The sequence below is a fragment of the Salmo salar genome, chromosome ssa15, assembly GCF_905237065.1.
Source record: "Salmo salar chromosome ssa15, Ssal_v3.1, whole genome shotgun sequence".
Classification (NCBI taxonomy): Eukaryota; Metazoa; Chordata; class Actinopteri; order Salmoniformes; family Salmonidae; genus Salmo; species Salmo salar.
In genome coordinates, this window is record NC_059456.1 from 76,859,503 (window position 1) to 76,876,840 (window position 17,338).

Consider the following 17,338-nt stretch of genomic DNA (forward strand, 5'->3'; position numbering starts at 1 on the left):
CGACGGCCTCAAATATGGAATGCCCTGTCTAAATGTAGCCTGCTGTATCCAAGTCACATATACACATTTTAGGCCTACTTTACCTCCGTTTGTACACATGCAATATAAGACATTTAAAAAACGATATTATTATAGCAAGCCTATCAAAGTATTGTATCAAACATCTCTGGGTGAAAGTGCATCCCAGTTGGATAACCGTTTTAGCAGAGTGATAGGGGCGCTGTTCTCTGTCCTGCTTGCAGTTTTCTGTTATTGAAAGAGGACAGCAGCATGGGGGAAGCCGAGGTTGTTCCAGCCGACGAAAAACAGACAGACTCTGGGATCAGTCCCATCGAAGACTCGGTGGTATGGAGTCAAGAAGTCGAGGTGTGCCTGTTCCATGCAATGCTAGGTCACAAACCCGTAGGTAAGAATATAAAGTTAGCTAGCCAACCGTATGGTAGCTTGCTAACTCAACGTTAGCTAACGAGCTGTGTGTTGATCGTGTAGGCCTGAAATCTCCAGGTTGTAGTGGAGACGTGACGCAGAAGACGAGACAAGAGCCCGCCACCCACAATCACAACAAACCCCCAACAAGTTAGCTAGCCAGCTTATTCACAGCTAGCTATCTACTCATAGCCAGACAATGACACATCTCAATGAACTCACACAATCATTTAACATTTTAGCTTGCTAGCTAGCTAAACATCTGCATGTTCTCTCAAAGTGTGTTGGTCAAATGTATTCACTGAGAGAGCGTTCGCTAGCGAGCCAATTGAACTTCCGGTCTGCATACACATGTGAAAATCATAACACAAACAGCTTCTCTTCCCAAAATCAATTGCTTTGCCTTTTCTTTTTGTTTTAACCTGCCGTTAGCTTATTGTACTAGCTAAAGAAGAAGTAAACTAGCTATCTCTAGTTTTACTTTTGGCCAACATATTGTTCTTTGTTATAATCCATAACTAGATTTGAATGGTCTGACTATAGAATATTGTATCAGACAGTCAACCTATCACTTGGTCCGGAATTTGTTTCTGTAGGGGTAAATCGTCACTTTCACATGATCTGTATCCGGGATAAATTCAGCCAGAATATTGGGAGGCAAGTGTCATCAAAGGTGATCTGGGACCACCTGGGAACTATGTATGACATGTCAGCCTTGGTGAGTAGAGCATCATGATCTTTGTCTGGCATTTGTAATAGATTGTTATAGATTGACAGTCAGCCCGTTGTTATGTAACACTGAATACTAATGATAAAGGCACACATTCTGTCCACTGCAGCATGAGTCTGAAATATTGCCGTTTCCCAACTCAGAGAAGAGCTTCAATCTTCCAGACGAGATTATTCAACAAGTAAAAGAAGGTAAAGTCTCTTTTTTCAGAATCCACTATACTTACTCAAATGCTGAACTACTGGAAAGTCCATACTATCTCTCTTTCCGCCTCAAACAGGTAAACTGGTATCCGAGGACGACATGAAAGACGATTTCAAAGAAGAACGAGACCCCCCAGCCATGCATGAAGAAGGTTCTCTCTCTCATTAAATTACATCAGCTATGTTTCACCTCCTTTGCCCCCCTCTTCCTCTCCTCTCCTCTTTCTCTCTGACGTGAGTCCGTGCATCTCTTCTCCTTTGGCACAAAAAAGCGACATCCCTCACCCTGGTCGTTTGTGTCTCGTTTTTAAAGGTCTGAGTCCCAGTATGGCTGCTGGCCAGGATTTTGAGAGGTATGGACAGAAGGACTCTTTCGATCTGTTCCAAAACTCCAGCTTGACCCCAGTACAGACCAGCTCATAACCAGAGGCTTCTTTAGAGTGACCACCCGCCTAGTGCACAAAAAAATGTGCGTCTGTATTTTTCTCAGTTTCTCTTTTTCTCTCCTTTTAACTTTTTTTGTTTGTTTTGAAGACGTTTTCAAGCATGGCATGTCAATTTTTGTTATAGTTCTATTTTGTTTTGATGGAATTTGATGACATAAGACAGAAGATATAATTGCATGCTTCAAATGGGTGGTGATGGGAAATGGAGGCTATGACTTAGTGCTCTTGAACCAGCCTTTTCTCTCTTCTATCATCATTCTTTTTCTTAAGACTATTTGAATGTCACCTGTCTGTTGAACTCCACTCTGGTCCTCTATCCACCACTGTGCCCTTGGTCTATTGTACATGATATCATTATTGGATGTACCCAGCAAACAGTATCGCCTGACACTAGAATAACAACTGGTTTAATTTGAGTCCACCATACTCTACCAAGTCACTGTAGTAGCTAGGGCCAGAACGCTACCAGTATCGCAACAGTATCGTGGCAAGGAAACAAAACACAAAGCGGATTTAACTTCTTTAGGAAAACAGCACAAAGCTATAGCACACAATCTTTTACATACAGCAGGTTTTTAAAGGGCCAAAGAGTTTGTTTTTCTACGTGTTTTCATTTTTGCCATGGAAAAAATATAGTGATACTGGTATTGTCCCAGCCCTAGTAGTAGCAGTCACTTGATGCCTTCCTCACTGACCTGAGAGAAGATTTCGGAACTTGGACTGAGTGATGCAGAATCTTTTAAACTGTCAATAATTTGCAAAACCTCCCTTACCTGAAAACTCCCTCTCATCTTCTCTTTTTCTCCTTTTTGTCTCTCTCAGGCAGCAACTCCTCGGTGAAGATGACAGAGAGGGTGGGCAGCAAAGACAAGGACAGAGAAAGAGACAGAGAGAAGGGTTGGGCTGAGGGCGGCCCGGGGAAGGAGGCAGCAGACAAGAGGAAGAGGAACCGTGCCACTGAGAAGGTGCTCAACTCCAGCAGCAACCCCTCCAGCCCCGGTGGAGCCAAGCGGAGAAGGACGTAGGCCAAGCCACCAGGAGGCGCCGTCGAGATATCATCCACTGCAGAGAGCAGGAGAGACCTGGGACTGGAGAGACTCATCTGTGAAGCCTGGAGGGAAGAGGGGGGGAGAGAATGATAGGAGAGTGACATTTTATGAGTAATAGATAAGAGCTATTTGGACAATGCTGAATTTGTGGATAGGTATCCTGGATACCTCATTGAGAACGTTTAAGCCCACAGAAGCTGCAATTTTAGTATGTTGTGTTTTCTCAGAACAACTAGAAAGATGTAGCATTCCCTGTTGCCACACAATCTCTGAAAACCACACCGCAAAAGCAGTGTGATGACTACAACACTGAATTGTATCGGTCATGATGATCAATATACTGTCACAGCATCTGGTACATTTTGACCATCCCGTCCCTCCAGTCCTCAGCTGTGCTGTGGATCAGAGGCCAGCATGACAGTTTACTAATATTGACACAATTCAAGCTGACGCATATCAATGCTTCTTCACTGACGTCAGAATAAGTGTAATGGTACTAGTGCTTGTGTTCAGGCTTGTGTTATGTGAAGTTCTCTTGTTTGGCTTTGGAGAAATGCTGGACTACTAAATCACATCAATACACTGTATGTGACTGGCTGGACGCTTGCATTAATTGATTGTCATTTGATTGATTAATTGACTGTCATTGTCATTTTTAGTTCTGAACTGTTACAAGTGGTTATAAACAAATGTATAGAGCTACTCATGGTTGTGTACCTGGTCCACCTCTTCCAGTGACTGCCAACCAGATTGTCATTATGCCTCCTTATATCTGTATAAACTGTAGTTGCCAGTGGTGAAAAATGTTTGTAATTTTCCTCTTTTTAGTTGATGTAATTTTGTCCTTGGGGATTATTGAATCTGCATGTTTTGGTAATTGCTCCAAAATATTTTTTTGGGTCTGTCAATGACTGACTTTTCAGAATCAAATAAAACAATGTGTAGCTCTAGTCTCCATCCATGTGAGATATGTTATTTTGTTTGTCTATTTATTTGACATGTTCCATTTTAAGGCATATGTCCCATTAAATATGATTTTGGACTAAGTTTGTGAATGGTTCGTTAATTCAACAGTGTACTCTAATGGAGTGTTATGATGTGTAGTATTTGTTCATTGATATCTCCCAAAAAGGATTTCCCTTAGTATGTCTTGGCTCTGAACTTCCTGGTGCTCACTCGGGAGGCATTTACTAAGCAACATGACTGTTTTTATTAAACGAGTATCTGTCAGAGTGATAGGCCAGTGACTAAACACTTCTCTGTACCACACATGAATCTTTGATACCCCATCACATTGCAGCAGAATATTTAAGTAGGTTTGTTTGTTAGGACTCTAATTGTAGTGCGCCATGTCATTGTAATGAATTCATACGAATTCAAAACAGATTTTACATGGCTAATAAGGAATTACTTTATAACAGTTTTTGAGTTTCCAGTATGATATTTGATATCACCCCCTCTCTTTCCCCTCGTGTTAGTTGTTCTCCCTGTCACATTTGTAATGTTTAATGTGTTCAATATCCATTCTTTCCTCTACTGCAGTCCATCCCTTGACATTCCAGGATGGGAAAGGAGAAAGTCCCATCAACATTGTGGTGATTGGTCATGTGGACTCAGGGACGTCCACCATCACTGGACACCTCATCTACAAGTGTGGGGGCATCGACAAGAGGACCACTGAGAAGTTTGAGAAACAGGCTGTAGAGGTGAGGCCAGTGTGGATTAGTATCTCTGCATAATCAGTGCTTGACAGCTCTGCTAAACCACACAATGAAGAGGAAGACTGTCTTCATCTATGATTCACTGTTATTATAACAAGGGGTTATAGGGTATAACATGTCCATGACTCAATGATAAATAATTTCTCTCTAACCTGACCAGATTCTCATTCTAACTTATCTTTACCCTATCTCTCTGCACTAGATGGGAAAGGGCTCCTTTAAGTATGTGTGGGTGCTGGAAAAGCTGAAGGCAGAGAGGGAGCAGGGGATCACCATTGACATCTCGCTGTGGAAGTTTGAGACCACTGAGTGTACAAAACATTAGGAACACATGCTCTTTCCATGACATATACTATATATACAAAAGTATGTGGACACCCCTTCAAAAACAGTGGATTTGGCTATTTCAGCTACACCTGTTGCTGACAGGTGTATACAATGGAGCACACAGCTATGCAATCTCCTTAGACAAACATTGTCAGTAGAATGGCCTTTACTGAAGACTTTCAACGTGACACAGTCATATGATGCCAACAAATCAGTTCTTCAAATTTCTGCCCTGTTAGAGCTGCCCCGGTCAACTGTAAGTGCTGTTATTGTGAAGTGGAAATGTCTAGGAGCAACAACGGCTCAGCTGCGAAGTGTTAGGCCACACAAGCTCACAGAATGGGACTGCCGAGTGATATAGCTCGTAAAAATAGTCTGTCCTCGGATGCAACACTTACTACCGAGTTCCAAACTGCACCTGGAAGCAACGTCAGCACAAGAACTGTTTTGTCAGGAGCTTCATGAAATGGGTTTCCATGGCCGAGCAGCCGCACACAAGCCTAAGATCACCATGCACTACGCCAAGCATCGGCTGGAGTGGTTTAAAGCTTGCCGCCATTGGACTCTGGAGTAGTGGAAACATTCTCTGCAGTGATGAATCACGCTTCCCCATCTGGCAGTCCGACGGACTAATCTGGGTTTGGCAGATGCCAGGAAAACGCTACCTGTCTGAATGTATAGTGCCAACTGTAAAGTTTGGTGGAGGAGGAATAATGGTCTGGGGCTGTTTTTCAGCGTTCGGGCAAGGCCCCTTAGTTCCATTGTAGGGAAATCTTAACGCTACAGCATACAATGTTATTCTAGACAATTCTGTGCTTCCAACTTTGTGGCAACAGTTTGGGGAGGGCCCTTTCCTGTTTCAGCATGACAATTTTCCCGTGCACAAGCGAGGTCCATATAGAAAAATGTTTTGTCGAGGTCGGTGTGGAAGAACTTGACTGGCCTGCACAGAGCCCTGACCTCAACCCCATCGAACACCTTTGGGATGAATTGGAACGCCAACTGCGAGCCAGGCCTAATCTCCTAACATCAGTGCCCAACCTCACGAATGCTTTTGTGTCTGAATGGAAGCAAGTCCCCACAGCAATGTTCCAACATCTAGTGGAAAGCCTTCCCAGAAGAGTGGAGGCTGTTATAGCAGCATAGTTTGGACCGACTCCATATTATTGCCCATGATTTTGGAATGAGATGTTCGAGAAGCAGGCGTCCCAATACTTTTGGTCATGTATTGTAGACTGACCAGGTGAATCCAGGTGAAAGCTATTATCCCTTATATTGATGTCACGTGTTAAATCCACATCAATCAGTGTAGATGAAGGGGAGGAGACAGGTTAAAGAAGGATTTTTAAGCCTTGAGACAATTGAGACATGGAATGTGCCATTCACAGGGTGAATGGGCAAGACAAAATATTTAAGTGCCTTTGAACAGGGTACGGTAGTAGGTGCCAGGCGCACCGGTTTGAAGGTGTCAAGAACTGCCACACTGCTGGGTTTTTCACGTTCAAAAGTTTCTTGTGTGTATCAAATGTGTATCAAGAATGTTCCACCACCCAAAGGACATCCAACCAACCAAAGTTAGAATCATTTGAGTCAACATGGGCCAGCATCCCTGTAGAATGTTTCTGACACCTTCTAGAGTCCATGCCCCGACCAATTTAGGCTGTTCTGAGGGCAAAAGGGGGTGCAACTCAATATTAGGAAAGTGTCCCTAATGTGTTGTACACTCAGTGTATTATATTACTATCATTGACGCGCCAGGGCACAGAGACTTCATCAACAACATGATCACAGGAACATCCCAGGTAAGGAGGTTAAAAACCTCACCATAATGTTACCATTCCTCATCCTCACCCTAACCATTCTTCTAAACCCTGACTCATTGATCTCACTGAGCCTAAACAATCCCCATGCCTGCTGTGTTGTACAGGCGGACTGTGCCTTGCTGATCGTGGGAGAGTTTGAGGCAGCATCTCCAAGAACGGTCAGACGAGGGAGCATGTCCTCCTGTCCTTCACTCTGGGGGTCAAGCAGCTCATTGTAGGGATCAACAGGATGGACTCCACATAGCAGCTCTACAGTGAGAAGCACTATGATGAGATAGAAAAGCAAGTCAGTGCCTACAACAAGAAGATTGGCTACAACTCCAAAGCTGTGGGGACAACATGCTGGAACAGTCCCCCTCTCAGAGCTATAGTTGGTTGACAGTGTGTAATTCCTCAATACTCCACAAGATGTCCTCATGTTCATGTAAAATGAATTTTCCTGTTCCTCAATCAACTGATACCCCAACTTCCAAACAAATTCATGTTGTTTCTCTGTGTTGTCACTCTGTCCTCATTCCTTGGTTCAAAATCTGGAAGCTGGACAGGAAGGAGCACCACAGCAACGGAGTCTCCTGGAAACTTTAGACACCATCATGCCTCCGACACAGCCCGCAGACAAACCCCTCTGCCTGCCCCTGCAGGACGTTTAGAAGATAGGAGGTAGGATTGCTACTCTAACACTAAACAAAAGTAATAGGCTAGTCTCGCAGGGATGTGCAATTAGCGGGAAGCATGCGGCCCGTGGCCCCCCTTTTGTATGCCGCCGGAAATAAATATATATAAATATATACTGAGTTTACAACACCTTCCTAATATTGAGTTGCACCCCCCTTCACTTTTTTCCCCCAAATATTGTTACGTTACAGCCTTATTCTAAGATAGATTTAATAGTTTTTCCCCCTAATCAATCTACACACAAAACCTCATAATGACAAAGCAAAAACAGGTATTTAGACATTTGAGCAAATGTATTAAAAATACAAAACTGAGATATGACATTTACATAAGTATTCAGACCCTTTACTCAGTACTTTGTTGAAGCACGTTTGGCAGCGCTTTCAGCCTCGAGTCTTCTTGGATATGACGATACAAGCTTGGCACACCTGCATTTAGGGAGTTTAGGGTTTTCATCAAGAACCTCTCTGTACTTTGCTCCGTTCATCTTTGCCTCAATCCTGACTAGTCTCCCAGTCCCTGCTGCTGAAAAACATCCCACAGCATGATGCTGCCACCAGATGTCACACTTGGCATTCAGGCCAAAGAGTTCAATCTTTGTTTCATCAGATCAGAGAATCTTGTTTCATGGTCTGAGAGTCCTTTAGGTGCCTTTTGGCAAACTCCAAGCGGGCTGTCATGTGTCTTTTACTGAGGAGTGGCTTCTGTCTGGCCCCTCTACCATCAATACCAGATTGGTGGAGTGCTACAGAGATGGTTGTTCTTCTAGAAGGTTCTCCCATCTCCACAGAGGAACTCTGGATCTCTGTCAGAGTGACCATCGGGTTCTTGGTCACCTCCCTGACCAAGGCCCTTCTCCCCCGATTGCTCAGTTTGGCCAGGCGGCCAGCTCTAGGAAGAGTCTTGGTGGTTCCAAAACTTCTTCCATTTAAAAATGATGGAGGCCACTGTGTTCTTGGGGACCTTCAATGCTGCAGACATTTTTTGGTACCTTCAGATCATGTCCAATCAATTGAATTTATCACATGTGGACTCCAATCAAGTTGTAGAAACATCTCAAGGATGATCAATGGAAACAGGGTGCACCTGAACTCAATTTCTAGTCTCATAGCAAAGGGTCTAAATACTTTTGTAAATAAAGTATTTCTGTTTTTTATTTGTAATAAATTTGCAAAAAATTGCTTTGTCATTACGGGGTATTGTGTGTAGATTGATGAGGGAAAACATGTATTTAATCAATTGTAGAATAAGGCTGTAAAATAACAAAATGTGGAAAAAGTCAAGGGTTCTGAATACTTTCCGAATGCACAGTATCTGTGAAGGGCATCCGCAGAGGGAACATGTGTGGGGACAGCAGTCTGACCCGCCCCAAGTGACCGCTTGGTTCACAGCTCAGGTCAAGGTCAAAGGCCATCCCTCTGGACATCTCAGACACATACAGTACTAAAGCCTGATATAAATATTTAATTGACCTATTTACATGAATTCATTCCCTTCCTCTCTCAGGTGATTATCCTGAGCCACCCAGGACAAATCAGTGCAGGCTTTTCCCCAGTCATTGACTGCCACACGATCGCCTGTAAGTTCTCTGAGCTCAAAGAGAACATAAACCACTGCTCTGTGAAAAAGCTGGAAGACAACCCCAAAGCCCTGATGGCTGGGGATGCTGCCATTGTATAGATGGCTCCTGGGAGCCCATGTGCGTGGAGAGCTTCTGCAAATACCCACCCCTGGGTTAGTATACGTACACATGTTAACCGTAACTGTTCAACTAACTAACATCCACTGTCCTCAGCCATCTACAGCACAGCAGCCATATACCAATAGCAAGAGAATGGATTCTATTTCTCTTCCAGACTTGCCTGGCTAGCTGCCCTCTAATTCGTTCATGTCCCTCAGCAGCCCATGTGCGATCAATTCATTGGTTATAATCAAATCTCAGGGACTGACGTACTTGTAAGAATCCACCTTTTGTTTGGCGAGCTGGCATGCTGTCTTCCACATCTTGTTCTAGTTCCAAAAGGGAGGCTGTTTTGGTTACACACAAACAGACAAGTCACCAAGGTGAAGCCCCCTTGGACATCTGGTTCATCTCAAACACTCTCTCTCTGCTGATTGTGAGGTTGTAACATGGATTCATTAAGCAACCATAACGCAGTCCAGGGAGCGGTTTGGTGGATTTCTCTGGGCGTGATTGAATATATTTGCTGCAGTTCTGTCTGCAAACAACAGAGGAAATAATTGCATGTGTTTTTGAAGTGTGAAATCACAGTCCTCTGTGAAACCAATGGGCCTTGGCCTCCCATGTGTGTTAGACCCAGAATGGTGGAGTGAGGGAGTATTGTTTTGTTAAAAAGAAAAATGCTATTGCAACCTCTATGCAGTAAGGAATTGAGACCAAAAGCTCAAGAGAAGTTTTAAGTGTTTATTACCAAGGATGCCATCAGCCGATGGCATGCATTTAGAAAGCTCACAAAACGTCTTATACTCTTCCCTTGTAGGCGTCACCTCCCCAGCTATACATTTTATGACCCCAATGATTTTCCCTCCTTTCCCCTGTGGAATGTCTGTCACGTCCTGGCCAGTATAAGGGTTAATTGTTATTGTAGTTTGGTCAGGACGTGGCAGAGGGTATTTGTTTTATGTGGTCCGGGGTGGTGTTTTGGTAAAAGGGTGTTTGATTTAGTATTTCCGGGTTTTTGGTTTATGGTCTATGTTTATGTATTTCTATGTGTAGTCTAGTAAGTGTGTTTCTATGTAGAGTTAATTGGGGTGGACTTCCAATTGAAGGCAGCTGTGTGGTGTTGCCTTTGATTGGAAGTCCTATATTAGTTGGGTGTGTTTGTCTGTGTGTTTGTGGGAGATTGTTCTGTGTTTAGCCTTGTGCCTTGCCAGACTGTCTGTATATCGTTCGTTCACTTGTTTTGTTATTTTGGGAAGTAAATAAACCTCAAGATGAGCTTACACATACCTGCTGCGTTTTGGTCCTCCATTACCGACGAAAACCGTGACAATGTCCATGGTCCTCTCTTGTTCAGCTAGATGTCAGAATCACACCCCGTCCATCTTCATCCTAGCCCTCTCTCTGATCCTAAGCAATTTCCTCTCATCTGATTAGGTCAACCTTTCTAAATTAGCATACTCGCAGTTTCATGGTCTAAACTCTATTAATACTCACAGTAAACATTTGCTAAACAGGATACAAACAAACTACAGTTTAACTTGAAACATGTTACATTTGAACAGAATCCATCAGTTTGTGAGTGGTACCTGGGGACAAGCAGCCTTTTGCATGGCTGGGTTTTAACAGGCCTGCTTAGTATCAGAGAGATCATACAAGACAAGAGCAGAATACTGAAACAATATTAAATACTAAGGATGAGGAGCCAATCAAATCATTGTGAAAGTTATCATTATTGAGATGTTAAACAACAATATTGAGTAATTTATGTTTCATTGTGTGTGTGTGTGTTACCCTTTCTATGTGCTTATAATATAAACTACAACGTGAAAGGTATGGTTTACTAGACTTTTAATCATGTCAGCACGTAACAGCAACTTACAGCACTTTCTGTTCATTTTTCTTCCTCTCCCCAATTCACTTGAACTATATTTCTTTATTTCCATGGGCTTCACCCGAGTACACCCTAGTAGCTGGAATACACCTGTATTAAGCCCCTTTCAACACCCCCCCTCCAAAAACGAAATGTTGTCCCAAACATTTCACTGGCCTCAAAACAAACACAGAGGATGTAAGTACAGGTCATGAGAACACCTGAGAAAACTGGGCTAACAGCCATACAACTATATAGACATGCCCGGTCTACCTTTATGGGCAAAGACGCAACCCCCACTAAACATTATCACACTGTGATTAGTAAAGGTAAACAAGAAAATATATACACATCTGAACATCTCTAGTTGGTATCCTGATAAGAGCCTGGCAGCCCTAAAGTGTTAAAGGTTAGAATGTCTCTGGGCCTCCTTTGCCGGGCTGAACGGCAGGGGAAGGTCATGGGTGACCCCAATGAATCAGTGTCCACTTCATCATGAGATGATTGAGTCTCTGAGCCCTCAGCTGTTTCCATATTTACCCCCGTCCTCTCTGGGCTCTCTCTGAGGACTGGCTGGCACTCCTTCACAGTGAAGTTTCTATCAGTCTGACCCCGTTCCTCACTATTATCTGATACTAGCTGTGTGCTACTCTGTCTGCTCTCTTCATCCCTACATCCCTACATAATCCTGGTATGATTTCTCCTGTTCCTTTTTCTGTAACCAAAGACAAGGTCAACAGGTAGCAGTGGAGCCCTTCCAAATAGCAGGAAATACAGTGAGAGCCCAGTAGCATCACTGGTGGTACAATTATATGCATGAATGACCTTGTTCAGATAATCACACCAGTTGGCCTTTTTTTCTTCATCTAGTGTGCGCAACATTAACAATAGTGTACGGTTAAATCTCTCCACCGGATTCCTCTGTGGATGATATGGAGAGGTTCTAGAATTGGCTATTCCGTACAGTTCTGCAAGGCTCTGAATAACTGATTTTCAAACTCTCTTCCCTGATCATGATGGAATTTTGACACAAAGTCAAACTTTGGGAAAAAAAAATCGAAAAGCTTTTTTGCTGCAGTTTTCCCTGACCTTTTTCTGGTGGGGTAGGCTTGTGCAAGTTATCTAAAATGTACTCGTAGCCCCCTCGGCTTTTCTCCAAATGCATATAGTCAATTGAAATAATCTGGAAAGGAGCTGTAGCTCGTACATGTTGCATTGGGACCCTAGTTATTACACTGGGTTTCTTTTGTTTGATACACTTACACACTTTAGTGATAAAGTGTTCAATGTCATGTTGCATGCGCGGCCAATAAAAGCATTCTTGTGCTAAGTTCAACACTCTTTCTGTTCCTAGATGGGCCATTTCAGTGTGTAAGTACTTGTAAATCAGTGTTCTATACTGACTTGGTACCATAACTTGTGTCATTTTTTCTGTTTTCATTTGTAATGATCCATCTGGTGAGACATGGAACCTGTTCCACTCTTGCAGTAACTGTTTCACTTTGTATGACTCTTGTTGACATTGTGTTTGTTTAGGCTTAGTCCTTTGACTTTTCAGTTCCAAGATTCTCCATACAGCTGCATCCTTTAACTGAGCCTGCATGAGATCATGTGGAGACAGTCGCTGTAACTGTTCCCCCCCACCATGACAGCTCATCTTGCTCTGATGGCCTTAGTGTGACCGTGGATATCCAAGTTACACAGTCATTCTGTTGTGTCTGAACAGTATTGAGCGTTGCTTTAACCGTCTCAGGTGTGTTTTTTGTGTGCATTCTTCCATGTAATATTCAGCATGCAAAGGAGGACGTGACAGAAAGTCTGTGTCAGTGTTTATCTATCCAGGATGATACTTCAGTTTGAGATTAAAGTCAGACAGCTCCGCCACCCAGCGATGACTGGTGGCATTCAGTCTTTCTGTAGTTAGTACTTATGTCAAGGGGTTATTATCACTGTACACTGTCACAAAGGGAGCATAAAATAGGTAATCTTGGAACCGCTCAGTCACTGCCCATTTGAGGGCCAAGAATTCCAGTTTCCCAGAGTGAAGGCGATAGTTTTTCTCTGCTTGTGTCAGGGTGAGGAGACATATCCAATGACCCTCAGTTTGCCACTTTGTCGTTGGTATAACACACCTCCCAATCCCTCTTCAGAGGCATCAACGTGCAGGATAAAAGGGTCCTTGAAATCTGGGTCAGCAAGCACAGGTGGATTAGTCAACACACTCCCCAAGTGTTCTAATTCTCTGTGGCATCCTCCCATATAACTTTCTGGTGGGGCAGAGCCTGTCCCGACTGCATCGCTATCTTGGTCCTTCTCGTCCAGGAGGCTGGGGTCTCCGACTTCACTGCTAGTAAGTCATAGAGACATTATGCATGTTGTGAGAAGTTCTGTACATAACCCCTATAGTACTCTAGAAACCCCAGTAGTTTCCTCAGCTCTCTCACGTTTGTTGGTGGCCTGTTTACCAGTTCTTGCACTGCTACAATTTCTTTAACATCCATTCTGTAACCCTCAGCAGAAATTATTTTTCCTAAATAATGGACCTCATTCTTGAATAGGTCACACTTATCAGCCCTGAGTTTAATACCCCATTTATTTTGCTACCTGAGTACCTGACGGACATCTTCCACATGTTGCTCAAATGACTGACTAAAAATAAGAACATCATCCAAATATGGTATACAGATTCTATCTCGTATACCCTCTAAACTTTCAACCATGCTTAATTGGAAGGCAGAGGGACTGTTTGATAAGCCAAAGGGAATTATATTCCATTCACATAAGGCCCAAGGGGTGCTGAAGGCAGTGTATTTTCTGGACACCTCTCCCACAAAACATTGGTGGTATACCTTTCCTTGATCTAAAACTGTAAATCATGAGTTTCCTCCCAAACCATTAAGTATTTCCTGTATACGGTGTATGGGATGCCTGTCCAGAAAAGTTTTCTTGTATAATCCCCTATAATCTACACAAAGTCTTAAACTCCCATCCTTTTTGCATACACAGACCAGAGGTGATGCGTATGATGAAGTTGACTTCCTGATTAAGTTTTTGTTCAGGAGCCCCTGAAGGTGGCTTTTCACCTCAGCATACAAGGGGCGTGGCACACCATTGTATCTCTCTGCCACTGGTATGTTATCAGTCAATGTTATCTACATTTTGCGATTTTCAATACACCATCTGTCCATGTCATATTTGCCGAAAATGGCTGATTCCTCTCTGAGCATCTGTTTGACTAATTCTTGTTGTTCTTGGCTCAAGTGCTGAACATCTACAGGTCAACATCTACCACTCTATGTGACTGTTGTCAGGGCCAGGCTCCAGTGGGGATCTGTCCTGAACCTGTGCTACAGTAACCTTTTCTCCACTGGGCACAGGAACCATGTGACACGCTACTACTCTCTGTAATTTCCCTATCACTGTTTGTCTTGGTAAGGTTATGTCATGTTTTGTAGTATTCACTACTGCAATGTCAACTTTACGAGATGGCCGTTTTGATGTTTTCACGACCTAACTTTGTAGGTCCAGGCCCCAGACCATTCTCAAGTCTGGTTCAAATAGCACAATTTCATCATTGAATGGGGGCCTCTCTTGGGATACAGGGATGAATCCATTTTGTTTTTCCACCTGGAATGACAATGTCACGTCTGCCTGCTGTAAGCAAGCATTCCTTCGTGTACTATGAGTGCTGAAGCAGATTGAGTAGAGTCTTTGCCTTTCCCTGTCCTAGCTTAAGTGCATTTCTTAGCATCGTTACTGTATATATATCAGCTCTGAGGGCTCATTGTTACTTTTTGATTTAACTATTTCTTCAATTACATTAAACCCAATGATTGGTTTCGCCAGTCTTTCATTTGTGACTAATATCGGAACCCTCAATTGTTTTCCTACAATGACATCAGCTTTGGGATCAAGCAAACTAAAACAAATGTCCATCCAATCCAGAAAGGGAATTTCAGTGCCATTGGCTGCCCTCAGATCCAGTTTCTCTGTATTGCCCATGATTTCTGCCAGTGGTCAAATTTGTGTGCTTGGCAAATTACGTTTTCTCCATTCCTCACTTATGATGGATACCTGAGCCCCTGTGTCCAATAGTGCTAGGGTCTTTACACCCTCCATATAACACCACACTTGACTTTTTTTTTACCAATGAGCTGTGCTATATTACAATGTCCTGTGGTAGCTGGGGTAGTTGCCCCCCACTTTGTTGCGGTCAGTCTTGTGGGCAGTCTTACATGTAGGTTGGTGCTGTTTCCAATGATTCTGTTGGCACACTCTGGAACAATAGGCAGCTTTATGACACAATTAACACAACTTAAACTCTGAGGTTCTCTCTACCTTTGCACTGCAGCCACTGCAACACTGGATGGAACTAGATGTATCTGAGGTCACTCCCCGTTCCATGGTTGTGACCCCCAGGTGTTTCCCGATGGATGTGCGTTGCCCCTGATCCTACTGCTAAATGGCTATCACTGCCATATTTGTAGCAATGATGGAAAGTCTGTTGACCAGTCTCATAACAACTTTTGCATTTTCTTTTTTCTCTGTTGGTTGGACTTGGTTTTCTGTTGGTTGATTCCTAACTGAACTGTCACCCTGGCCCCGCACTAACTGTACTAATGAGGCTACCTGTCAGGTCAGTTCTTTGATTGCTTTGTTGCTCGCATCAATTTTACTCAGGAGGGGATTGTAGTTCTTTTGTTTTCGGACTGTGGTCTGTTGGGGCTCTGCCTGAGCACATTCCCCTTCGCTATCCCCATTATCCTCACTCTGTACAGCTTTCACTCGTGTGGGTGTGAACTTACGTGAAATCCTGGCCTTTTGCATGCGTTCGCTTTCATTGCCCTAGGCAATTTGGATTTTCTCAAGCAAAAGTTCATCACTGATGTTAATATTCTGGAGATGCACTCTCATCTCTGCCCTGACATTATCATTTGAAAATCCAGTAAGAATGGCCTGCAGGCATTGGCTCTTGACTAACTCTGTACCATATTTCAGTCCTGATTGGACATGAGCTGAGGCTAATAACACTTTCTGTCTCAGGTCAAAGACTCGGACTAGGAAGTCCAAGGCAGACTCTCCTGGCTCTTGTGTTGCCTTAGTCAACTTGTGAAACGGTTCTTCTCTGCATAATGTGTCCTCAAGATTTGCCTTAGTGTGTAGAGTGTCATGTCTGTTTTTCCCTCCAGATAACTCCTCATCTTAAACCCTGGGCTCACAGCTCTGATTACTGTTTCTAGGATTTCTAATTCATGGTACCCTTTTCTCCGTCCATTTTCAATCTGATGTTCTAGGCTGCTGAACCTGAGCTTATCTTTCTGATTCTGATTTCCTATCGGTCCATGTATTTCCAAGTCTTGTAGGCAGACTTTTTGCAGTATCCTCAGAATCCAATATTCCTTTGATTTTGTCTTTCAGTTGAAGCAGCCAAGACATTCCCTCATCCTCTGATTCCATTAAATCCTCCTTCTCACAGTAATCTTCCATCAATTTGCGCCGCAAAGCGCGATGGCTCTTTCCTTTGACTTCAGAGTCAGCTACACCTCTTATTCCACAACGTACACATAAGTGCCGTAAATTATCCTCAGTTAAAGTCCATAAACTCTGTTCGATTTCATCCAACAACGTTTTCCTCTCTCGACTCATATTGTTCTACTCACGTGGCAACAACGACAATGCAGGCAATGGCAAGATAGCTACAATCCGTTAGGAGGTTAGCCCGCTAACGTTAGCTAGCTAGCTACTCTCCCAATGTCTCTCACTCATCCGTTCCAGGAATATGGGCCGGTGCTCACATGAAAATAAATCTCAGCGGAGCCTCCAAATGTGTTATCCTTTCTATGAACTTATAATATAAACTACAACGTGAAAGGTACTGTTTACTAGACTTTAAATCATGTCAGCACATGTAACAGCAGTTTACAGCACTTTCTAGTGGCTGGAATACAGTACCCCCTAGTGGCTGGAATACAACTGTATTAAGCCCCTTACACGTGCTTGCGTGCATTGTGTATTTTTGTGTGCAAACAGGTCATTTTGCTGTCCTGGACATGCTGCAGACTGTTGCTGTTGGCATCATCAAAAACATGGAGAAGAAAACGGGTTGTACTGGCAAGGTCACCAAGTCAGCCCAGAAGGCTCAGAAGATCAAATAAACCAAGCTGTGGAAGATCCCAGTGACATCTTTATCTCCAGCCAGACCTTTCCATAATACAACCAATATTGTAGTGTAGCATCATCACCTATCATCTGGGCAGGATCATATACGCTGTAGTAACACACTAAATGTCAGCCAGTGGCAATGGAAGTTATTGAGAAAATGGCAGCATGTGTCCACATCTGTAAGGTCCCTTATGAACTGTACCAATCAATGACTGTATACAC

General features: G+C 43.3%; 1 protein-coding gene and 1 pseudogene across 1 annotated transcript; both read left to right on the plus strand.

Moving 5' to 3' along the window:
- Nucleotides 1–245: 245 nt before the first annotated feature.
- On the plus strand, nt 246–3,798 carry mrgbp (MRG-binding protein; the record flags this gene model as incomplete). The annotated part of the gene is given in 5 exon segments (NM_001165282.1): nt 246–406; nt 1,023–1,144; nt 1,266–1,347; nt 1,437–1,511; nt 2,628–3,798. Coding segments are annotated over 5 exon segments (618 nt in total). The 3' UTR covers nt 2,831–3,798.
- Nucleotides 3,799–4,291: 493 nt separating this feature from the next.
- Nucleotides 4,292–17,109, plus strand: LOC106572287 (elongation factor 1-alpha 2-like; annotated as a pseudogene).
- The last annotated feature ends 229 nt before the right edge of the window (nt 17,110–17,338 follow it).